Here is a 22,086-nt window from a genome sequence, read left to right on the forward strand (position 1 = left end):
GAAAAAAACATTGATTTCAAATATTTACAAGGCTAAACAAACTTTAAACGAACATTAAAGGCAAAGAATATTTACACATTTAGAGACCATTATGTCACACATTAGAAAGTATTCTCACATCAGACATTGAACAAAACAATTATTGAAAAAATAATACAAACATTTTTATCACAAACAACAAAAATTGCAAACACTGAATGAGAGAAACTAGGGGTTGGGAGGATGGGATATAAGTAAATAAATGGCTTCTATATATTTTAATGATGGACCAGCCGGTCCTAGCTTTTGTAAAACAATGATAATTTGTATCTCCCAAACAACACTGCCAACGCGATTCTAGACCAGACTGGAGTCACTGGTCTGTCATCAGGGCTGTATGTGTCTTGTATCAAGGCTGCTCAGTGTAGAATTTCAGAGGAGGTCTTATGGAGGTCCGTTTTAATGAATAGCGTGGCCGACCAGAGAAGCCTTTTACTTTGGGTAATGCCGGGTGGTGGCAGGATCCATTAGGAGCGGCGTAACCATCAAATTGGATTCTTAATGTGATCTGATCGCAAGGCTTCTCTGGTCGGCCACGCTATTCATTAAAACGGACCTCCATAAGACCTCCTCTGAAATTTTACACTGAGCAGCCTTGATACAAGACACATACAGCCCTGATGACAGACCAGTGACTCCAGTCTGGTCTAGAAACGAGTCGGCAGTGTTGTTTGGGAGATACAAATTATCATTGTTTTACAAAAGCTAGGACCGGCTGGTCCAGCATTAAAATATATATAAGCCATTTATTTACTTATATCCCATCCTCCCAACCCCTAGTTTCTCTCATTCAGTGTTTGCAATTTTTGTTCTTTGTGATAAAAATTTTTATTATTTTTTCAATAATTGTTTTGTTCAATGTCTGATGTGAGAATACTTTCTAATGTGTGACATGATGGTCTCTAAATGTGTAAATAGTCTTTGCCTTTAATGTTCGTTTAAAGTTTGTTTAGCCTTGTAAATATTTGAAATCAATGTTTTTTTCTGTCATGAATTCTTTGAAAATATAAAAAAAAATACAAAATGATTGACACAAAATAATGGTGTCTAGGGAAGCGACAATAAATTGGTTTTTTACCCTGTATCAAAAAAACTTATTGAGTCACTGTGGTTTGGGCACTTTGTGTTGGTCATTATTGATATTAGGTCTAGCCCTCACCACATAAAGGACCTAACCCCTTTTGTTCCCAAGAGGATGGAGTTTTGGCACCGACAGAAGGCTGACTTGGTCCGGAGTGGCCTGAAGGCTTAATTGTAGACTTCTTTGGTGAGCTCAAAGGCAGGGCGTGGAAAGTTTTGTAATAGTGTGCACCTAGGCCCGAGGGTGAAGAGGTTACCAAAGCCTTTGGATGGGTAGGTGGGAGGGGGGGGGGGGGGGGCGTCGATGTCAGTACTTATGACCCCTTGCCCTGGGGTGATGTCTACGATGTTGGGAGTGCTCGGTGCTGAAGGTACCTTCTTCCATCTGCTCCTGCTCCGGTACATCGATGCCTTCCTTGAAGATGTCATCCGGTATCGATGATCGAGCCATACTTCTTCACGCTCGATGATCTCTGATGGTTTTCTTGGGGCGGAAAGAGGCACAAGCCAGACAGTCGTCGGCCTCGTGTTCAAGTGAAAGACAGAGGTTACACGCCTCATGCAGATCAGTGTGTGGAAACTCGGATCCACATTGAGGACATTTTTTGAAGGGGGTCCTTTCCATGAGCCACAAGGGCTGATGGCACAGCTAGGCCCGAAGGCCTGCTTCGACGACCAGAACCGAAGTAGAAATTTCGGATGTCGGAAAAAAACAATCTGAAGATGGAGTCGAAACCCATGCGCACTATTGTCCAAAGAAGGAGTCCCCTATCTTGTGACTTCCAGACTTTTCCAAGACGATAACAAACTTCAAACATCCGGGCCCAACACCAGATGGCAATCTATGAATAGTGTGTGATCTGCAGCTCATATGCCTCGAACGCTATTTTCTGGTGGACTTGCAGCTTTAATGGAGGCCAATGTTTTAAAGCAAGAGTGACTTCCTACAACGTGATATCAGCTTCTAAAGCTTTAACCGCATCAGTATCTAGAGAATCATTCTTTTCTTCCTCAATTAAGCCTCCTTCCGGAGCCAAAGAAGGAATACTATCCTCTTGATATAGTTCCCTACAATAGTCTTTGATTACTTAAATTGTGACTAGACTGCCGTCGTGCTTTTCAATGTTTGCTACTCCTAGCCACATCCCGCTGCTGTGTGCAAAGGGCCAATAATCTTCCACCAGCCTCCCGTACTCATGGCTCCCTGCTCTGTATGCCTGAAACTTTTCTGCCAACTTCCTAGCGTGATAATTATTGATCATGGCTTTTACCACTGCTCTTTTCTGTTGAGTCTCTGGGGCATCGTGACCTGTGGTGATCATCTCCATGTGTTGTATTTCCAGGGTCACTAGTTGCTCATACACCACGCTAACCTCCTAAGCCTGCTGCTTCCAGTTGTGTGAAACAAAGCTGATAGTCCCTCTCTTACCTCCAGCTTTCAATGCATCCCAGACCATCCCTCTTGATGCACTGTATCCATTAATTTCTAGGAAATTGGTTATCCACGTTCTCATGTGTACAAATACAGAGTATTGAGAAGCAATTTCCTGTCAACAGCCCACTTGCCCTGGCTCCTGGTTACCCCTCTACTGGATATTTCGAAGATTAGGAGACTGTGGCTAGAGAAGACTTTGGGGAGTCTCCTACTATAAGCCTTGCCCACTAGCCGAAAGGATATCACAAAATAGTCCAACCGGGCACTAAAAATAAGTGTACCCAGGGTCTGGAGCTTTAATTCTATCCCATATGTTCACCTTACCATGCTACTCGCTACTCATAAGGTATCTCATTGCTCTAAACACCTGAGGTTTCCTTCCCCAATAGTTAATCTCTTGCTTCCTGCAGACATCCAGATGTAGGTAAAAATCACTGCACACAATCAGCAAAGTAGGCTAAATGGCCAGCTCCACCACGGCTGCTTCATCTAGATTAGATCCATAGATGAAGCAGATGATCAGTCCGTCCCCTGCAGCCTGGCATTCAACAATTGCCCATCTTCCATATTTATCAACTAGCTTGCGTTTCCAAAGGCAGTACTGCCACTTCCCTGGTGGAAGGGCTCCTAGTTGTGCAAGCAAGAAGGGAGTATCCTAAAACCTTCAACAGGTCTCTTTTTTCCACGGGGTTGTGAGTTCTCCTGTTCACAGAAATCTGGCCCCAGGTTCGGAGTATCTCTGCTACACATTGCCTCTAAGATTTGTCATTTAGGCCACAAACATTAATCAAACAAATACTGATTTTACCAGCCTGCATCATGAATCATCCAAATAGGTCTCCACCAAGAAGACTATCCCATGCACAGCATCCCTACACCACTCGGGGTAAGATTCTCTAAGCCTTAAGCTAGAGACAACTAAGCCTCAGCTCATCCTAACCACAACTTGATCCCCCTTGCCTTTACTTTGGCTTTTGCATTTGCTCACATTCTGGTTTTTAATAAAGCCCCTCCCTCTTCCCCCCTCCCGCCGACCACCCTGACCCCCCCCCCCTTGGTTACCCCCATGCACCCCTCAACCAATGTAAAGCATACACTTGGGTCTGCTAAAGATGTGAGCCCCAGATTTGAGGTGTAATGTCACACACTCGGTCTCCTGATCTCCGATTGAACAGGAGACCTAGGGGACATGATCTAATTAATGGGTCATAGTTTTAGATTTTTGTTTGCTTTCTCAAGTTGTTAAGAACAAAAATAAAACGGCATGTAAATCTATGAAAGTTCCAAATCCCAAAAAACTAAAATGCATTTCAATCTTTCAAATGAACTTACAGAGTTGATCAAGTTCTTCTTTGGTGCTGATCACTTTGTTCCATGTCCATTCCAAGATAAAGCGAAGGTTAGCAGCAGACCTAGGTTGCTCTTAATTTGATAAGAAAAGGCAGACTTTAGCACTGATAGAAAACCATAAAATGTAAAATAAAAGAAAAAGTGAATCCAAAAGAAAAGAAAAAAAATGAAGCCTAATCATACCTTCAGCAGTCCACTGTTTAATGGATCCAGTAAGCAATCCCAACGAACAAGTTCCGACTGCTGCAGACAAAACGGCGTGCAGCTGTTCCTCCTTTAAAGCAAACAAGATGAACTTTCAGAAAGTTGGTGGTTTCTAGCAACGAAACTGTAAGCATCACAGAATACCTATTTAGCTTTGATCTGCAGACTGCCTTTGTTTACATGAAATCTAAAAACTATTCAATAAAAAAAAAAAACAGGCCTCTTAAGCACTTTGGAAAAAGACAGGTGTTCATATAAAGAGTTTAACCAATTATCATTGCAAACAAACTATTGTGCAACACTCCAGGCAGCACTTTCAGTGAAAGAAAACCAATCTGTTTCAGCACTAGGCAAAAAACAAATATGTATTTCTTACCCCCCCACCACCCGCCAATTATTGCTTGTTGCCTGCCACTAAGTAGCCGGACCAGAAACTGCTTTTTTTAACTTTCTAACATTTATTAAGGTTTACAATCAGTACAATGGGAGAACACTTCTGAGACATGAAAATGAAACTGGTAATCTGTCACAGCCTCAGTCTTGAGGCAGCATGTAGGTGTTGATGTCTGTGTAGAGTATTAAAATGTTGAAGCCAAGTATCATCATAGATTCACATTTCGCACTGCATAACTGATCCCAAGAGCATCTAAATGAGTCATGTTCTGCTACATAAACCCACTCCCTCCCAAACAATGTAACTGGAAAAGAAACTGAGCTTTACATGTCCAAACAAGCAGTAAACGTGTATATGGTTGCCACCCACCGGGCATCATTTTATTGCCAGGCCTCCGATTCAGTGAGCCCTGGGGACCCTAGAGAAGGACTTGCCACCCAAAGACCAAGGAATGTGCCCTCTCCTCCGAGTGCTTCCCAATGAAGGAGGCCAGAAGGGACCTTTAATCCGTGGCAATTGAGTGCAGCTGGAGGGAGTACCTCGTTCTCTACCGCCCTCAAGGCCATCTCCTCTGCCCCTGCCCAGCTTTCCATCTCAGCACTCCACTTGAAGTGGGGGGGTACGTCTGAGGAATTCCAATGCAGTGCGAAGGTTCTCCTCGGACACCTGAAGGGCCAGGTCACAGATATGTAGGCAGTCCTCTTATAATAATGAGAGCACAGGTGAACCGTGTTTCAGGGATGAGGGGGGTGTAGGAAGTGGGCTCTGTATATACTATCCCAAAATGAGGTATAATATGCAGAGTCCAGTGGAAACCCCAAATAGGCAGATATAAAAGTAGATAGCACTTTCCTCTCTATTAGTGGTAGTGTGGGCGAGCAGTAAGGCTTTATCAGAGGGTAGTGTTAAGCAATTGTTGTACCTATTCAAACAGCAAATGATGTCACACACTCAAAGACTGAACTCAGACCAATTTGATTTGAATAGAAATATTGTTAAGTAACTTTATTTTTAGAACCAAGCCAAGCCTGGCACAGGTAAGTGAAATAAATGCTTTGCAAACCCTAATGCAGTGTTTACAATTGACTGTAGGTTCAAATGCAGTTTGATTGAAATACAGATAAGTCAAAATATCGCAATTACTGTACAGATTACTTTTAAGTTACTTTTTCTACTCAGTGTGATATGCTAGATACCACACTGGGACAATTCCTAGAGAAAAGGCAAGTAACATCCGTTTTGCAAAGTTGTAGTTTTTCAGGTTTCCATACAAATCAACTCCACACGAAGAACATTTTTCAGAGCAAAACGGTCACTGTATTCCCATGGAGAGAAATTAAGTTATCGATTTGTTGTATTTCTATCTAGGGCCCTAATTCGATATTCCTGATTCATGCCCTTATGCGGTTATAATTATTAATAATGAGTCACTCCTTAGTTGTTTGAAGATATAATTATTAATATCCTTATAAAGGCATAAGAATCATATCCATATTCAGTAATAGCCCATGCAGTCCAAAGCACAGCACGGCTACCCCCATCAACTCCTAGAAAGCACAACGCGTTCTTTAAACAAACCAAGCCTCCAACAGCCCGGGAAATCCCCCCTGCTTTTGTTTTGATTTGATCAAGAACTCCTTGAGTCCAGAAAGAACTGTTAGTTCTTAGTGACGTCTTATGTCCAACCTTACGTCAAACTCGGCACCTTTCAGGTATAAATATACCAACAGTGGCCTTAAGCAAACACACGTGGTTTGGAGAAGAGCGGCTATCTACTTGCCCGAGAGCTGAGCTGATGCGAGAGGCCACGGAAGCAGCCCCTCCCGTTTGACGCACTGAGAGAGACACTGTCTTTTGCTCCAGCCGAGAAAATCCAGCTCCGGTGTTTCCAGCTACCCTTGCGGGTTGTTGGGAGATCGAGTCCTGAAGAAAGAGATACCAGACCACCCACATTCTATTACCAAGGTACGGAGCTGACTAAACCCTTCCGAGAATTCTTGATGCAGATTCTTGGCAAAACAATCTTAACCAACTTAACTTAAACTGCTACTTACTTACTCCTTCCAAAGTATTAGGCTTAGGTCAGGTACACTGGGGTAGGCGTAGTTAGAAGCACCAGTTGAGTACGTTAGTCAATGTTTTTATGTATGTATATATTTTATTCATTTTATAGTACCATATGGCTAAGAAACCATATCAATGCCTTTACAGTATTATTTCATAATACTACTTTTACTGTACGCACTTTACGATAGGTATTGCAATTGTGGCAATTCATTTCTCTTGCATGAGAAAGAAGACTGCTCAACAAAATAACACCTTTTATTGAAAACGCCCGTCTCTCTATTTCTCTGCACTCTGGTGAAACTAAGTATGCGCGGTTGTCTAAGTGAAATAGCTGCCTATTGTTTTCACACAACTCTAGAGATACACTCTTTTTCTGAGGGAGCAAAGTTGTCATGTTTGTATGGTTGTCAGAAGCTAATCCCTTCTTGTCTAAATCCGGAGAGTTAACTCTTTCCTGAACATTCGAGAAAGTTTCTAGTGACCTCTGAGCTAGCTGGCAAAACTAATTAAGTCTAATATAGTCGGTAGAGACCTGGTCGACCTCAGTCCTACATCTACACTGCTGTTTATATTATTCCAATGCGCAGAGCCTATTGGGAATATAGGAACTACACTACATGGCCACAAGGTTGTGGGACCATGCAGCTCAGCATGCCAAGAGCAGATGCATACTGGTAAGTAGCATTTTCCGTTCGAGGCATATGAGCTGCAGATCCTACACTTAGCAACGATTGTGCAGCAGTGTCTCCCCTAGCGGTGGTCGCTTGTATCCGTTGCAGCATACTGAAATAGTGTTTTAAGGACAGCTTGGCCCACTGCAGCTTGCTGCTTGGCTTGCACATCAACACAATAGTGTTAAGTGAAGGTGTGTATTGTAGACCATGTTGCTGCCTTGCATATGTCCTCTAGTGGTATGTTTCCTAAGAAAGCCATAGAGGCTCCTAGTTTATGAGTATAGTGTGCTCTAGGAGGAACTATTAGTGTACGCTTAGCTTTTTGATAGCACATTTGAATACACTTTACAATCCATCTGGCAATTCCTCCTTTAGAGATGGGATTGCCTTTGTGTGGTGGAGAGAAAGATACAAATAGTTGTTTTGTCTTTCTGAAGGATTTGGTCCTGGGTGTGTAGTATAGTAGAGCTCTTCTCCCTTCTAAGGTGTGTAAACCCTTTCTGCAACAGAGTCTGGTTTTTGGAAAAACACTGGTAACTCTACTGATTGGTTAAGGTGAAACGGATTAATCACTTTTGGCAGGAATTTAGGATTGGGTCTAAGAACCACCTTGTTAGGATGTATTTGAAAAATGGTTCTTCTATTGTGAATGCTTGTATTTCACTAACTCTTCTGAGAGAGGTGATGGCAACAAGGAAAGGAGTTTTCCATGTTAGGAATTGCAGTTCACACTTATGTAACGGCTCAAAAGGGGGTCCCATGAGTCTTGTAAGGACCACATTTAGGTTCCATACTGGAGTAGGTGGTAACCTAGGTGGGATTATTCCCTTTAATCCTTCCATAAATGCTTTTATTGCAGGTACTCTAAAGAGAGATAGATGTTGTCTATTTTGTAAATAATCTGCAATTGCTGCTAGATGCAGGCTTATGGAAGAATAAGCCAAATTGGACCTTTGTAAATGTAGAAGGTAGCAAATTATATTTTGGATGGAAACATCCAGTGGATCAATGTGATTGTTGTTACAGTATATTGCAAAGAGTTTCCACTTAGCAGCATAGCATGCTCTGGTAGTGGGTCTTCTAGCTTTTTTAATTATATTCATACAGTCTGGTGGTAAGTTTAAGTAACCAAACTCTAGGACTTCAGGAGCCAGATCGTCAAATTCAGTTGGCTTGGTTCTGGGTGCCTTATTACTCCATGGTTCTGTGTTAAAAGGGATGGCGTGAGCCGTAATTTCTGATGTGGAACCAGTGAGAGATCTAGTAGCGTGGTGAACCACGGCGGACGTGCCCATGTGGGGGCCACTAGTATTAGTTTGAGAGACTGTTGTCTGAGCTTGCGTACTACTAGTGGAATGAGTGGGAAAGGCGGAAAAGCGTACGCATATCTGCCTGACCAGTTCATCCATATTGCATTCCCCTCCGACAGTGGGTGTGGAAACCTGGGGCGAAGGTTGGGCATTTTGAGTTCCCGTGGGTGGCAAACAGGTCTATTTGTGGATGCCCCCACATTTGGAAGAATGGTTGAAGAACTTGTGGGTGCAACTCCTATTCGCGAATCTGTTGTGACTGGCGACTCAACAGATCTGCTATCTGGTTGTGAATTCCTGGAAGGTGTTCTACTGTCAGATGTATGTTTTGTGGGATGGCCCATCTCCAAATGTTCTGTGCAAGTTGGGACAGTTGCAGAGAGTGTCCCCCCCCTGTTTTTGTATATAATACATGGCTGTCATATTGTCCGTCCGGACTAGGACAGCTTTGTTTTGGATTTGTACTTGAAAAGTTTTGAGTGCTAGGAAAATTGCTAGCAACTCTAAATGGTTGATGTGGAACTGTTTCTGTTGATTGTTCCACTGACCTTGTGTGGTATAATGCAAGAGATGGGCTCCCCATCCTGTGAGGGATGCATCTGTCGTGAGCACTATCTGTGAACAGGATCTAGGAACGGCTGTCCCTTTGTCAAGTTTTTGATGTTCCACCATTGCAGAGAGCGATATGTACGGCTGTCTACCAACACCAGGTCTGTGAGCTGACCTTGAGCCTGATTCCACTGTTGTGCTAGACATTCTTGTAGTGGGTGCATTTGCAGTCTTGCGTGAGGAACTATAAAAGATGCAAGACGCCATCATGCCTATTAGTTTCATGAACACTCTGGCTTGGAGAGAGTGCTGGCATTGAAAAAGGGTGACTAAGTTCTGAATACTTTGAATCCTGGCTTGACTGGGATACGCTAGAGCTACAGATGTGTTTATAGTAGCTCCTAGATATTGATGAACCTGCAAAGGCTCTAGGTGCGACTTGGTGAAGTTTATCGTAAACCCTAAGTTGTGCAGTGTTTGAATTGTTTGTTTTGTGTGTTGTGCACACTGGTTGAACGATTTTGCTTTTATGAGCCAGTCGTCGAGGTAGGGGGAAGACATGTATTTGTTGTCTTCTGAGATGTGCTGCCACTACTGCTAAGCACTTTGTAAACACTTGTGGTGCTGTTGTGACCCAGAATGGAAGGACTTTGAACTGATAGTGTTGTACTTGTATGACAAACCTTAAATACTTCCTGTGCGCAGGATGTATTTGTGTCATAATTTTTTATTAGGCGTCCCTTTAGGTCTAGTGTGGACAGAAAGTCTCCCTGGTGTAGTAATGGGAGTACTTGTTGTAAAGTGATCATGTGAAAAAGATCTGATTGTATGTAGTGATTGAGGGGCCTGAGATCGAGAATTGGTCTTAATGTCCAGTCCTTGTTCAGAATTAAGAAATACAGGGAGTAAACATCTGTTCCTTGTTCCTCTAATGGAACTACTTGAATAGCATCTTTTTTGTAGAAGTGCTAGAACTTCCTGTTGACGCAGAGTTATGTGTTTTGCAGACATTGGACGCTTCCTGGGTGGTATGTTTGGTGGGGTTGCTGTGAGTTCTAGGCAGTAGCCATGTTGGATAAATTGTCTTACCCACCTGTCTGTTATGGAGTTCCAGACCGGTAGGAACTGTGAAAGTCTGCCCCCCACAGGAATGGAATGCTGTGGGGGAGGCAGAGGGAAGTCACTGTTTAGGAGTGGAAGAGGAGCGGTTGTTGTTACTTCCTCTACCTCTTCCCTTGTTGTTATTGCCTCTGTATCCTCCTCTAAAATAGCCTTTATTAGAGGAGGTTTGTGTGTACGTTTTAAAAGATGATGTGTCTGCGCCGGTCTGCTTGGAGCCTCCTCTGTAAGAGGAGTGGCGAAAAGAACCTCTAGTTTGGGTGGATTGTAATGCTCCCATAGACTTAGCGGTGTCTGTGTCTTTCTTCATCTTTTCTAGTGTATTATCTACTTCCGGACCGAAAAATTGGTTCTGATTGAAGGGCTGGTTCAGGATGGTAGTTTGTACTTCTGGTTTGAAACCAGAAATGCATAACCATGCATGACGCCTGAGAACAACACTAGTTTTAGCTCCTCTGGATGCTGTGTCAGCTACATCTAGTGCGCATTTAATTGAGGCATTAGATATTAATTTGCCTTCCTGTAAAAGCTATGCTGCCAGATCTTTGTGTTGATCTGGTAGGTGTTCCATTAACTTTTCTAGTTGATCGTAATGAGCCCTGTTGTAGCGTGAGAGTAAGGCTTGTGTATTTGCTGTGCGCCATATGTTTGTTGCTTGTGCAGCAATTAGTTTCCCCGACGCATCAATAATCTTGGATTCCTAGTCAGGAGGGGGTGTGTCCCCAGAAGTTTGAGAATTGGCCCTTTTACGTGCATTTGACACTACCAAGGAGTCTAATGGCAGATGTCGCTTAATGTATACTGGATCAGCTGGTGCTGGCCTATCCTTTTTCTCTATTCTAGGGTTTAGCACCCTACACCGTACTGGATCTTTAAAAATCTCTGGAGCATGTTTAATGACTCCTTTGATCATTGGTAATATTTGTGTAGACCTTTGTGATTGTTCAAAAGTGTCCAACAAGAAGTCCTCCTCAATGGCATCAGAGTGCATGGGAACACCATGGTAAAGTGCAGCTCTGTTTAGTAAATGATTAAACCCAATACTATCCTCTGTAGGGGAAGGTTTTGTTGGGTAGTACAGAGGATCAGGGATGTCTGGTGCATTGTTTGGTGCAAAATTATATGTACATTCATCCTTGGGATATTCTGTGTTGATATCCTCATCTAAAGGGTATGTATGTGGCTCTGGTACATCATCCCCCCCACCTAAATCATACTCATCGTCAGTATGGTGTGATGATGCAGGAGATTGAATAGGAGAAGTTATAGGTTCAATATATGGAGTAATGGGAGAGGAAAAAGGTGAAGGAGGGGAAGGGTGCATTTTTATAAGGAATTGCTTCCACGTGTCCAGTTTTTGGATTAATATAGACATTTTTCTGTCTAGGATCTGGTCTAAACAGTTCTTACTCTTCTATAATCTTCTTCGGTGTCGATTTTTTCGGTGCCGATAGAGGTTGTATAATGTTCTTTGCCTTAGGAGGAGTAATTGAGTCCCGTGGCAATGTTTTCGGTGCCGAAGGTTGTTTAGTCTTATCTGGGGTCTTTGGTACCGATATTGGAGGTTTCGGCGTGGAGACAGGTTTTGCTGGGCCTGTGGTGCCGGAAACTGGCTTCCCCTCTTTGTTTTTGGAACCGGAAGGTTTCGGAGTCGAAGCTTTCGGGTCCGGTACGGGTTTTGACTTTGGCACTGATGTGTCTTTTGGTACGGGTGCCGAAGTGTCCTGGTCTTTGGGCACCGAAGGGTGTCTTGTTTTCGGTGCCGACGAGTCCTTCGGTGTCGAAGGATGTTTCAGTGCCAATGGAGGAGGTGTAATTGGCACATGGTGTTTCTGCGGTGCCGAGGCACCGGAAGGCGAATTCTCTTTCCTCGGAGCCGGCCCCGAAGGCGGGGCGTTAGAGGGTAAATTTCGGTCTCGACTGGGTCCCATGGGCGGAGTGCTGACTGTTGCCTTTAGTTTGGGTAATGTCAGTCGTGTAGGGGCAGATGTACTCACAGGTTGTCGAGATGGAATCGAATCGTCCGAATCCTCTGCCACTAATATGATCTGCGCCGAGTGGAGCCTCGTCCTCGGAGATATCTTCGATTGGATATTCTTCCTCGGAGAAGTCTTCTCCGACAATCTCCTCCTCAAAGATGGCCTCCCGTGCTGATCTCCTCATCTCGTGTCGACGGGCCCTCCGATCCCGGATGGTTTACTTCGATCGGAAGGAGGCACAGGCTGTGCAGGTCGACTCGTCGTGTTCTGGCGAGAGACAGAGGTTGCAAACCTTGCGATGGTCGCTATGAGGGAATTTTGCTCGTCATACCGGGCATCTCTTGAATGGAGTTCTGTCCATGAGGCGTAGGCCGCACAGCGCCGATAGGTCCAACGGCCGCATCGATGCACCAGAATGTAGCTGGTAATGTCGAAAAGTCTATTCCATGTCGAAAAAAGTTTGTTTGAAGTTTCCGCTTAGAAAATGCAGAAAAGTCTTTTCTAGCCGGAGCGGAAAACTTTAATCCGAACCCAGTGGCGGAAAAAAACAATCTGAGGATGGAGTCGATGACCATGCGCAGTATTGTCCAAGGGAGGAGTCACCTATCTCGTGACTACAAAGACTTCTTCCAAGAACACAACAACCTGCAATCATCCGAGCCCAACACCAGGTGGCGATCTATTGCTAAGTGTAGGATCTGCAGCTCATCTGCCTCGAACAGATGGTTTTTAAATTCCGTGTTTGAAAATAGCACTTTTAGAAAGTGGCTATTTTCATGTTCAACCTTTCTGTGTGCCTCTGCCTGTTTGTGTATTGCCTATCTGGTTTGTGAGTGACAGGGGCTGGGGTGGCTGGTGAGCCAGCACTAGGCTGAATAGCCCCATCTATATGTAGGGTGGTGGGGAGGAGTAGCACCTGGGTCTCAATAGGGCTGTGCCAGCCTGTCACAATGCTGGCTCCACCTCCTGCGGTGCGTCTGATGGCCCTAGCCCACACTCACAAAGGAAGAAGAGGTGCACCGGCAGAGTGCACTCAGAACTGGTTTAGACTCGGTCCAAGACCGCACACACAAGAAGAACAAAGACTTTTGGGGTATAAAAGTAGAACTGGGACCCCAGTAAAATTAGATTAGGAAACTTTGTGATCAAGAAGGAATACCTGCCAAAGAAGAACAGCCAGGAAGACTGAAGAACATTGCTGCCATTGCAGTGTCTGGGAGCTGACCTGCAGTTGCTATAATTTCTGAGGACAAGGACCAAGGGACTGTGTGCTGTGTGCTGTGTCTCCTTTTCTTCAAGAGTAGCTGTGCTGTGTGCTTTGCCCCCTCTGATGACCATCTATCTCCAAGGGCCAGGAAAGAGCTGGCCTCCTGTTCTCAAACACAGGGACACACAAGTTTGCAGAAGGAATCCTCGTGTTGGCGCTGAGTGCATAAGGCTGCGCACAACCTGTGGCCTCGTGAACCATGCCTGTGATCAACTCTGTGTGCTATCAGCACACAGCGGGGCTCTGTGGGAGGCCTGGCGCTGAGCATGTGTTACTGCGCACTGCCTGTGGCCCAGTGAACTCTGCCTGCGTGTAGTTGACTTGGGGTGCTATCAGCCCATAGCGGGGCTCTGTAGGAGGTCTGCCGTGTCTCCTGATCCACTAATCCGGCGCTCGAGAGTGCGTGCTTCTGCACTACATGAGTCCGGTATCCAGGGGCCAAGATCACCGCCGCCGGCCCGGGACAAAGAGGGAATGCAAAATGCTGGGTCAAGAAACCACCGCCGCCTGCCCCGGGAGCCTCGGCTGCACCGTTCCCAGCCAGCGCTGACGTCAGGAGAAAGCTGCGCTGAGTTTGGACTCACCGCGGTGCATCCCCTAGCAACGGAGGGGCTCGTCAGGTCGAAGCCGCGTTAGGATTGGATAAGGCGCAGGGCGTCTCCTCGTTCGTCCACGGAGACGCTGTGACCGAAGCCCGGGACCAGTACGGACTGCCAAGCCCCCCTTTGCACCAAAGAAAAGGTAACCGGCTCCGATCCTGGACCGAAGCCTGCGTTGGGGGAGTTGTGGGCATTGACGCACTGTTGCTAGCCGCGCATTGGGGGAAAAGGGTGATTTTGAGAGCAAGTATGTCCTGTGTTACGGCGGGGACAAGAGATAAGGAAGGGTCCTGGTGGGGATCCATAGCATAGCGGGGCAATATTGAACGATCGTATCCTTGGTTGCGACTGGTGCACGCTTGCGCTTTCAGAAGAGAAAGTGAACAGACGGGGATAGCACGTTCCGTGCTACAAGAGGGGTATTGTTTCTCGCTAAGGGTACCGTTCTGACAGTGATCTTCCCTACGCCGGGAGTGTCATTATTGAGGAGCAGCTTATTTGCATACTATTTCACGTACAGTGGTGACATTGATAATAAGGGCACCGTTATAGAAACATTTTTCTCACACTAGCAACAAGGGTGCACAGCCAATACTGTTTTTAGGGCGTGTTTTAGGAGTCTCAGGATCAGTAGCCAATGGGCTACTGACCTTAGGGTGACTACACCTTTGGTGTGCTCACCCCACGTGGGGGAGTGAGCACAATCCCTAATCCTGATTGAGGAGTGCCTGTCATTTGCAAGATGGTGGGCACTGAAGAGTGAGATTCACCTCACCTCCCCCATCTGAGGGGTGGGGATGGCACACCATCTGGGCTGCCTAATTTTAGCTGCCTGTCTTCCCACCGAAGTGGAGGGGAGACCGGAAGGAGGCCTGTTCCTGATAATATAAGAGGATGGGGGTCACATTACAAAGGCTGCAAGGCCTTTGAAGCTATCCTGCCACAGATAGCTCTTCCTGGCCTGCGGGAGGTTTGACCACTATTCCCTATAAAGTGCGCATGACACTGGATGGTCTTGGCCATTGATCTAGCAACAGAAGAAATTAGTAAACTGGAGGTAGAAATAAAGGACATTGAAAAACAAATAAATGAAAATAGCCGCAAACACTCTTGGAAAAAGTAGATAACACAGTCCCTGAGTTCCATAGAATAGAACAAAACAAGAAAATGACCAAAGTGAAAAGAGATTTTAAGAACTACAAGGTTGAGAGAACCTACCCTTACTCAGTAGAGGATTTCTATTTGAACTGATCATATTCGAAGGGCAGCGTCCATGGGGACGATTCAATAAATAATAAAACCATGTAGGCTTCTCTAATACGTCCGCCGAGTCTTCAGATAACTGACCCAGGGGAAGGCCCTAGCTCGTCTAGGAATAGGAAGAATAACACTACATTTTTAGACAAAGATCAGGGACAACAAGTGAATCGGGGTAAGACCTGCCCCCCCAGATGGTACAGGGCACAAGGAGACAGACAGACATGGTAAAGATATTACCAGTATTAAAGATAACTAAGCCACCCACACACAACATAGACGTATCCATAAATAAATGTAAAATCCTTATTTGTAAAGCGCAAATTACTCACCCTTGTGGGTTTTTAAGGCACTGGGGGCCGCCGTGGAAATTAAGTGAGCTATTGCCCAGAGTCACATGGTGCCGAGCTGCCGCCGGAGCCGGGGATCGTACCGTGAACCCTGTGCTCCAAAGTCAGCTGCCCTGGCCGCTGCACCACACCTCTCCACCGCTGCACCACATCTCTCCATACCTATCCATGACTACTAATACACATAATGTGCCTGAAAAAGAATCTATTCAAATTTTCAATCTGTCCAATTACCAACTGTCAGAAACAGATTGCATTACTTATCAAGGGGTTGTCATTTGTCTCTACCATCAAACCTAACTTTTTTGAATTAAAGATTGAACTTCTCAATTTTTTCAGGAAGATACATCTACAAGCATTCTTTCTTGATAACCCCTATGCCCCACATACAGCATACACATCGTTTCGCCCTCCCGCAACCTTCTCTCCACCACAAAATAGCATACCTAGAGATTATGTGCCTAGAAAAAGAACACAAGTTTATCCAATACAGCCTCCGGTTGCAAAAGAAAAACACCCTATTTGATTTAAAACAAAAGGATACAGTAGTTATCAAACCTGCGGACATGGGAGGAGGTATTATACATACAAACACAATTTTCATGGGCAACTGTCTAGAATGGACCTCTGTGAGAAGTTGGCCTTATATATGATGTCTCCAATTCTGGGGGCACCTTGTATCAGTCCATACAATCCCTTATGGGGATGGTTGTAAGTCAACCTTATAGACAAGCTATCCTAAGGGTAGCATGGACTAAGCAGCCTTAAAGGCTTAACTCCAGAGGGCATGTGAAGCCAGCTGTTTTCCCAATCACAATCCTGTAATATCAAATGAAAGGACACCACACAAGTTATATATTAGAAAAATATATGTATTTATTACTAGAATAATCCTCTATACTCTTTAGAAGTCTAGAAGCACAAGCGTTAAAACAAAAGCACAGTTAAACATATAAAAGTTGCACAATTATGGATGAGGCCCAGGGGCCACTCAAACCATATATTAAAAAAGTGGTATAGGGGCGTGGCCAAGATGGCGGAGTGAGTGGTCGCTCTCCTCGCGATCTCCTCCGAGCCTGGGCCCCTAAATAACTTTAATTGCACTGATCTCCCCCCTCGCTGCTAACTACTGGCAGCGGAAGGGGTGGGGGACCTCGGAGCTTCATCCCGAGGCGCTTGAGGAGCTGGGGGCGTGTTTGGCAGGCTCCGGACACCGGGCTGACGTGGGCCTGAGCTCCGGCCGGAAGTGGGTCCAGGCCGGCATTGCGGAGCGGATCGAGCTTGGTGGCGGCTGTGGAGGAGGAGACCCGTCTGGATCGGAGTGGCGTCTCGGCCGGGTCCAGCTGATGTCTCCGCGGGCTCCGGTTCGCGGACGCCCGGATTGGGAGTCACCAGTGCAGTAAGAGCTGCAGGTCCAGGAGACGCAGCGGAGCCAGGTGAGGAGCTGCACGGAAAGCTCCGAGTGGCGCTGGGCTGCGCCCCCGACCTGCCTGGCCGGGAGGCTGAATTGGCGGCGGTCCCCCCCTCGGCAGCCCGACGGAAGACGAGCGCTTGTGCACGGAGAGTGACCCGCCGGGGGCAGGATACGTCCCTGATTGCGGTGGCGCAGTTGGCCTGCGCGAGGCCCCGGCTTCCCCCGCGTTAGGCCTGGTGCGACTTGGCCGGAGATCCCTGGTGAGCGGGAGAATTGCTGCGGTTGCCGGAGACCGGACTCGGTCGGACGGTCCGGGGGCCTGGAGCAGGGCCGCCTTGACCGGAGTGGAGCACCTGGGCAGCTGGCAGTGACGGGTGGCGAGTCGGCCGACAGCGGCAGTGAGAGGGCCTAGGAAGGGGTCAGGACTCACTCCCCCTGCCCGGATACCTCCGATGGGAGCATAGAGTGGAACTTGGCTGGGGGACGAGAGGGCGAGTGGCCCTCCAGCGGGGGACCTGATACGACGACACGGCCGCAACCTGTGAGCCCTATGCCGCTGATACAGTGCCGGGCCTAGTGGTAGACGTGAGTCGGATCTACCGGCCACCCCTTATTGACTGAAGGGGGCTGCAGGCCTGTGTGAAGGACCTACTAGGAGGCTAGTCAGGCCGATGGTTGGATCACGACGGGGGGCCCTGGTGATGAGTACGCGTGGACCCTGAAACGCGTTGCTCACGAACGGCGAAGCGCTGCTCCTGGCCGATCTGAGTGGGAGTGGATGGCATCGGAGTGGCCTTGAGGAGGCAGGTGGTGCACGGAGCCGGCTTGGAGTGCCCGGAGGGGTCGCCTTGCTCCAGGTGGACAGCTTTACACTTGCGGCCTCTAGCTGGAGTGGGACTAACTTTCGGGGCTGATCTCCTAGGGAACATCCGGCGCAGGAGTGTCTAATTGGTGGGCATCGGCATACGCAAGTAGGAGGCCCGGGACAGTTGGTTGGGTCGACTGGTCGGCAGCCTGGCGGGGTGGCAGATGTTGACGTCCTTGGTGGAACCTGGGGAGCACTGTCCGTCGCTCAAAATGGCCGGTAACAAAGGAAACAAGAAAGGGGATCGTACCCTGCCGGATATGCTAAACAGGGGCGATGTAAGGCAAGACAGGGGGCAGCATTCCCCGGGACAGTCGAGCAGCTCTCAGGGGGCGAGTGGAGGGGAGCCGCCAGTCACCAGATCCTTTCTTGAATCGCTCTTTGGCACTCTCCGAGAGGACTTCCAGGCACTAAAGCAGGAGGTGGCGGGAGAGGTGCGTGGGGGAGCGGGTGGCCTCTGTGGAGGAGGCAGGACATGCTCAGGCCGAAGAACTCGCACAGCTTCAGCAGAAGGTGATTAGACTTCAAGACCAGCAAATCGATCTTCAGTCGCATGTGGAGGACCTTGAGAACCGTTCCCGGAGGAACAACATCCGGGTCCGGGGTGTTCCTCTTGCAGAGGAGGGGGAGAACGCGGCGGATTATCTGCAAGACCTATTTAGATACGTTTTGGATGAGCCGACCGACTTCCTTATCAGGATTGATAGAGCGCATAGGGTGGGCCCACGACGCAGATCACCGGCGCCCCCTCCCGACCTCCTAGCCTACCTGCCGGACAACCCCTTGAAAGAAAGAATCCTCCGGGTAGCTCGAACCAAACCTTCTTTGGAGTTCAGGGGCCACCGCGTGTCACTCTTCCAGGATCTTTCGGTGGTCATTCTACAGAAGCGCAAGTCCTTTAAAATTGCCACTGATTTCTTACGAGAGCATGGTACTCAGTACTCTTGGGGACATCCGTTCCGTCTTATTTTTCGCTGGAATGGTACACTACATCAGCTACGTTCCCTCCAGGACACTTGTGCAGTATTGGGCATCACAGCGACTGATGAGGAGGCCCCTACTCCTCGCCGTAGACTGATCACCAGGGACGACTGGCAGTCCGTCCCTGGTCGCCGACATTCCGCTTCCTCAGCGAGGCCTGATCCGCCCACTGTCCGGGCTGAAATGGATAGCGCAGTACGAGATGTTGCCAGAGAAACGGCGGCAGAGGAGGTGGCGTTGACCGCTTGAGAAGCTCTCCGGGGGGAGATTGACATCGCTTGATTGAAATCGCAGGTTTGGGGGCCTGGGGGGAGGGAGGGGGGGGGGGGGGGAGCGGGAGTTGCGTGGTGGCTGGACGTCCACTTTGGTGACTTTCCATAGACTTGCCTTCATAGGCCGGACATGGACAATGGTTCTTTTTCACTCAGTTTGGGGGGGGGTGGGGATGGGGGAGCGGGGACAGTTCTGTTGGGGTGTGGAGGGCGGGGGGGGGAATATGTGTTGGGTGTGAGGGGGGGGGGGTCGTCCAGTGCACAGTACGGGAATCGAATATCTCAGATGTCCTTCTTCACTTGGTTTTGACTTCGGGGGACGTGGTGTGGATGTTGGAACAAGGAATGGGGGGTGGTCAATACTTAGGACAGCCCACGGACACACTGGAGTTCGCAGCATGTAGTGGTTTGCCAGGACGGGGGGGCTGGGGGCCCGTATGCTTGTTCTTGTCCTTTGCCTGGTTTCCGGAGTGGAGGGGGGTACACACACCTTCAATGGCCTCCGCACGCTGTACATATACTTTCTTGCACTCTGCCCGCTATGCCTCCTTACGTTTTTAAGGTCCTAACTCTAAATGTTAGGGGATTGAACAACCCTGTTAAGCGGCGGGCGGTGCTCTCACTGTTAGAAAATGCTCATGCAGACATTTGTCTTCTTCAGGAAACACACTTGCTGGCACAGGACACACACAGGCTGCGATCTCACAAATTCCCGCTCCAGTTTTTTTCCGCCTGCAACACGAAGACTGCGGGGGTGGCGATTCTGGTGGCCAGACACTTTAAGGGGGTGCATCTTCATAAACTTGCTGAACAGAAGGGGAGGTTACTGGCGCATAGGTTCAGAGTTGGGGGCCTCACGTTCACGATTGGCTCCCTTTATAGCCCTAATGACAAGCAGGAGCGTTTCCTGCAGTCAGCTGTGGAGGATGTCACTGCCTCGCCAGACAGACGTATCATTCTTGGTGGGGATTTTAATATGGTTTTCGATTCCGCGGTAGATAGGTCAGCGCAGCGCTCTCCACAGGTCGGGGAATTCTCGGCCGGTTGTAAGGCACGGCTTGCGGAGGTAGATCTCCTTGACCTCTGGCGTCATCTACACCCTACAGATAGAGATTACTCGTATTACTCTCATGCACACAAGACCTATGCACGGCTTGATCACCTTTTAGTTACAACACCGGTAAAGGCATTGGTCTCATCGACTGACATGGGAGTGTTATCCTGATCGGACCATGCTCCGGTTGAGGCCTCGTTGTGCCTGCCCCCTACTGCCCACCCCTCGAGAACTTGGCGCCTCAGGGATACCCTTTTACATAGGAAGGTGGTGGTGGAACGTATCGAGAAGGTAACCCGTGACTACCTGGCACACAATGACAATGCCGACACCACCCGGGCCACGCAATGGGCAGCATTAAAAGCTGTCCTCAGGGGGGGAATTCATGTCGGTCTCCGCGGCCGAAAACAAAGAGCGGCAGGCCAAAAGGGAGGAGCTTACCGGTAGGGTTCGGGAGCTTGAGTTGATTCACAGAAGGACCGGGGCTCCGAGGATCTGGCGGCAGTTGAAAGACGAGGAAGCTTTTGGCAGCCTTGGACATGGATCGGGCAGAATACGCAGCCCTTCGGCTGCGCCATGCCTTTTACACGGGGGGAGATCGCTGCGGTAAACTGCTGGCCAATAGCCTCCGGGCTGCGCGGCAGAGCCAGTCGGTGAAAGAGATCCTCGACTCCGGTGGAAATGTGGAGACGGAGGATGCCCGCATCTCGGCGGTGTTCCGAGGATTCTACGAAAACCTCTACACCGGTGATCCGCCGGATGTGACGGCCATATCTTCCTACCTAGATTCGATCACCTTGCCGTCCTAAGACGTCCTGCAAGCCGAGCATTTGAACAGGGACATCGGAATAGAGGAGGTGGTCTCGGCCATTGCCAAACTCAAACACGGCAAAGCACCGGGCCCGGACGGCTACTCCGCCCTTTTTTATAAAACGTTTTGCGCGACCTTAGCTCCTGTCCTCACTCGCCTTTTTAACTCTTTCGCAGAACCTGGTGCCATCCCGCCTGATCTCCTCGGGCCTCCATCTCGGTTATTCCTAAGCCTGGAAAGGATCCCTAACATTGTGGGTCCTACCGACCGATATCCCTCTTGAATGTAGACCTGAAACTCTATACCGGGATTTTGGCCAGTCGCCTAGCACTTCACCTGCCCGGTCTAATAGACCCGGATCAAGCTGGCTTTGTCCCAGGGAGGCAGACTGTTGATAACACAAAAAGGGTGGTCCATCTGCTGGAGAAGGCTTCTAGGATTCCTGGGGAGAGGATGATGCTGGCGGTGGACGCGGAGAAAGCGTTCGACCGAGTACATTGGCCCTTCCTAGAACAGGTACTAGTGAAGGCTGGCATCGGGAAGAATTTTCGCGCCATGGTCCTCAACTGCTATAAAGAACCGACGGCTGTGGTCCGTGTGAATGGATATACTTCCACGGCCTTCACTATTGAGAGAGGCACTAGGCAGGGTTGCCCACTTTCGCCCCTGCTCTTTGCTTTATACATGGAGCCGTTGGCCCAGCGGGTCAGGGATAACCCGGCCGTGGAAGGGATACGGATGGGTGGGTTTACTCACGCGATCAGCCTTTACGCTGATGATGTCATCTTCACAATAGCTACACCCCGGACGGCCCTACCGGCTTGTGTACAGGAGCTCGCCGCCTTCGGTGCAGTCTCCGGCTTTAAGATGAATGTAGGGAAATCGGTGGCTCTGGATATCTCCTTGGACCCGGCCACCAGGGAATATTTACATGGCAGGTTTCCTCTGCTTTGGTCCTCGGAGGCGGTACCGTATTTGGGGATCAAGATAGCGCCCACGCTGCAGGCCATGGTTTT

At 48.2% G+C, this 22,086-nt stretch overlaps 1 protein-coding gene across 3 annotated transcripts in view; it reads right to left on the minus strand.

The window, feature by feature from the left end:
• AHCTF1 (AT-hook containing transcription factor 1) overlaps positions 1-22,086 on the minus strand; it is a 1,100,496-nt gene that overhangs the window by 952,940 nt on the left and 125,470 nt on the right. For all 3 annotated transcript variants that reach the window (XM_086927206.1, XM_086927204.1, XM_086927205.1), the window contains exons 13-14: positions 4,088-4,178; positions 3,887-3,976 (exon numbers count right to left, since the gene is read on the minus strand). In XM_086927206.1, the coding sequence (XP_086783332.1) occupies positions 3,887-3,976; positions 4,088-4,178 (181 nt within the window). The remainder of the gene's footprint in view (positions 1-3,886; positions 3,977-4,087; positions 4,179-22,086) is intronic.

The sequence above is a fragment of the Lissotriton vulgaris genome, chromosome 6 (genome assembly GCF_964263255.1).
Source record: "Lissotriton vulgaris chromosome 6, aLisVul1.2, whole genome shotgun sequence".
NCBI classification, from domain to species: domain Eukaryota; kingdom Metazoa; phylum Chordata; class Amphibia; order Caudata; family Salamandridae; genus Lissotriton; species Lissotriton vulgaris.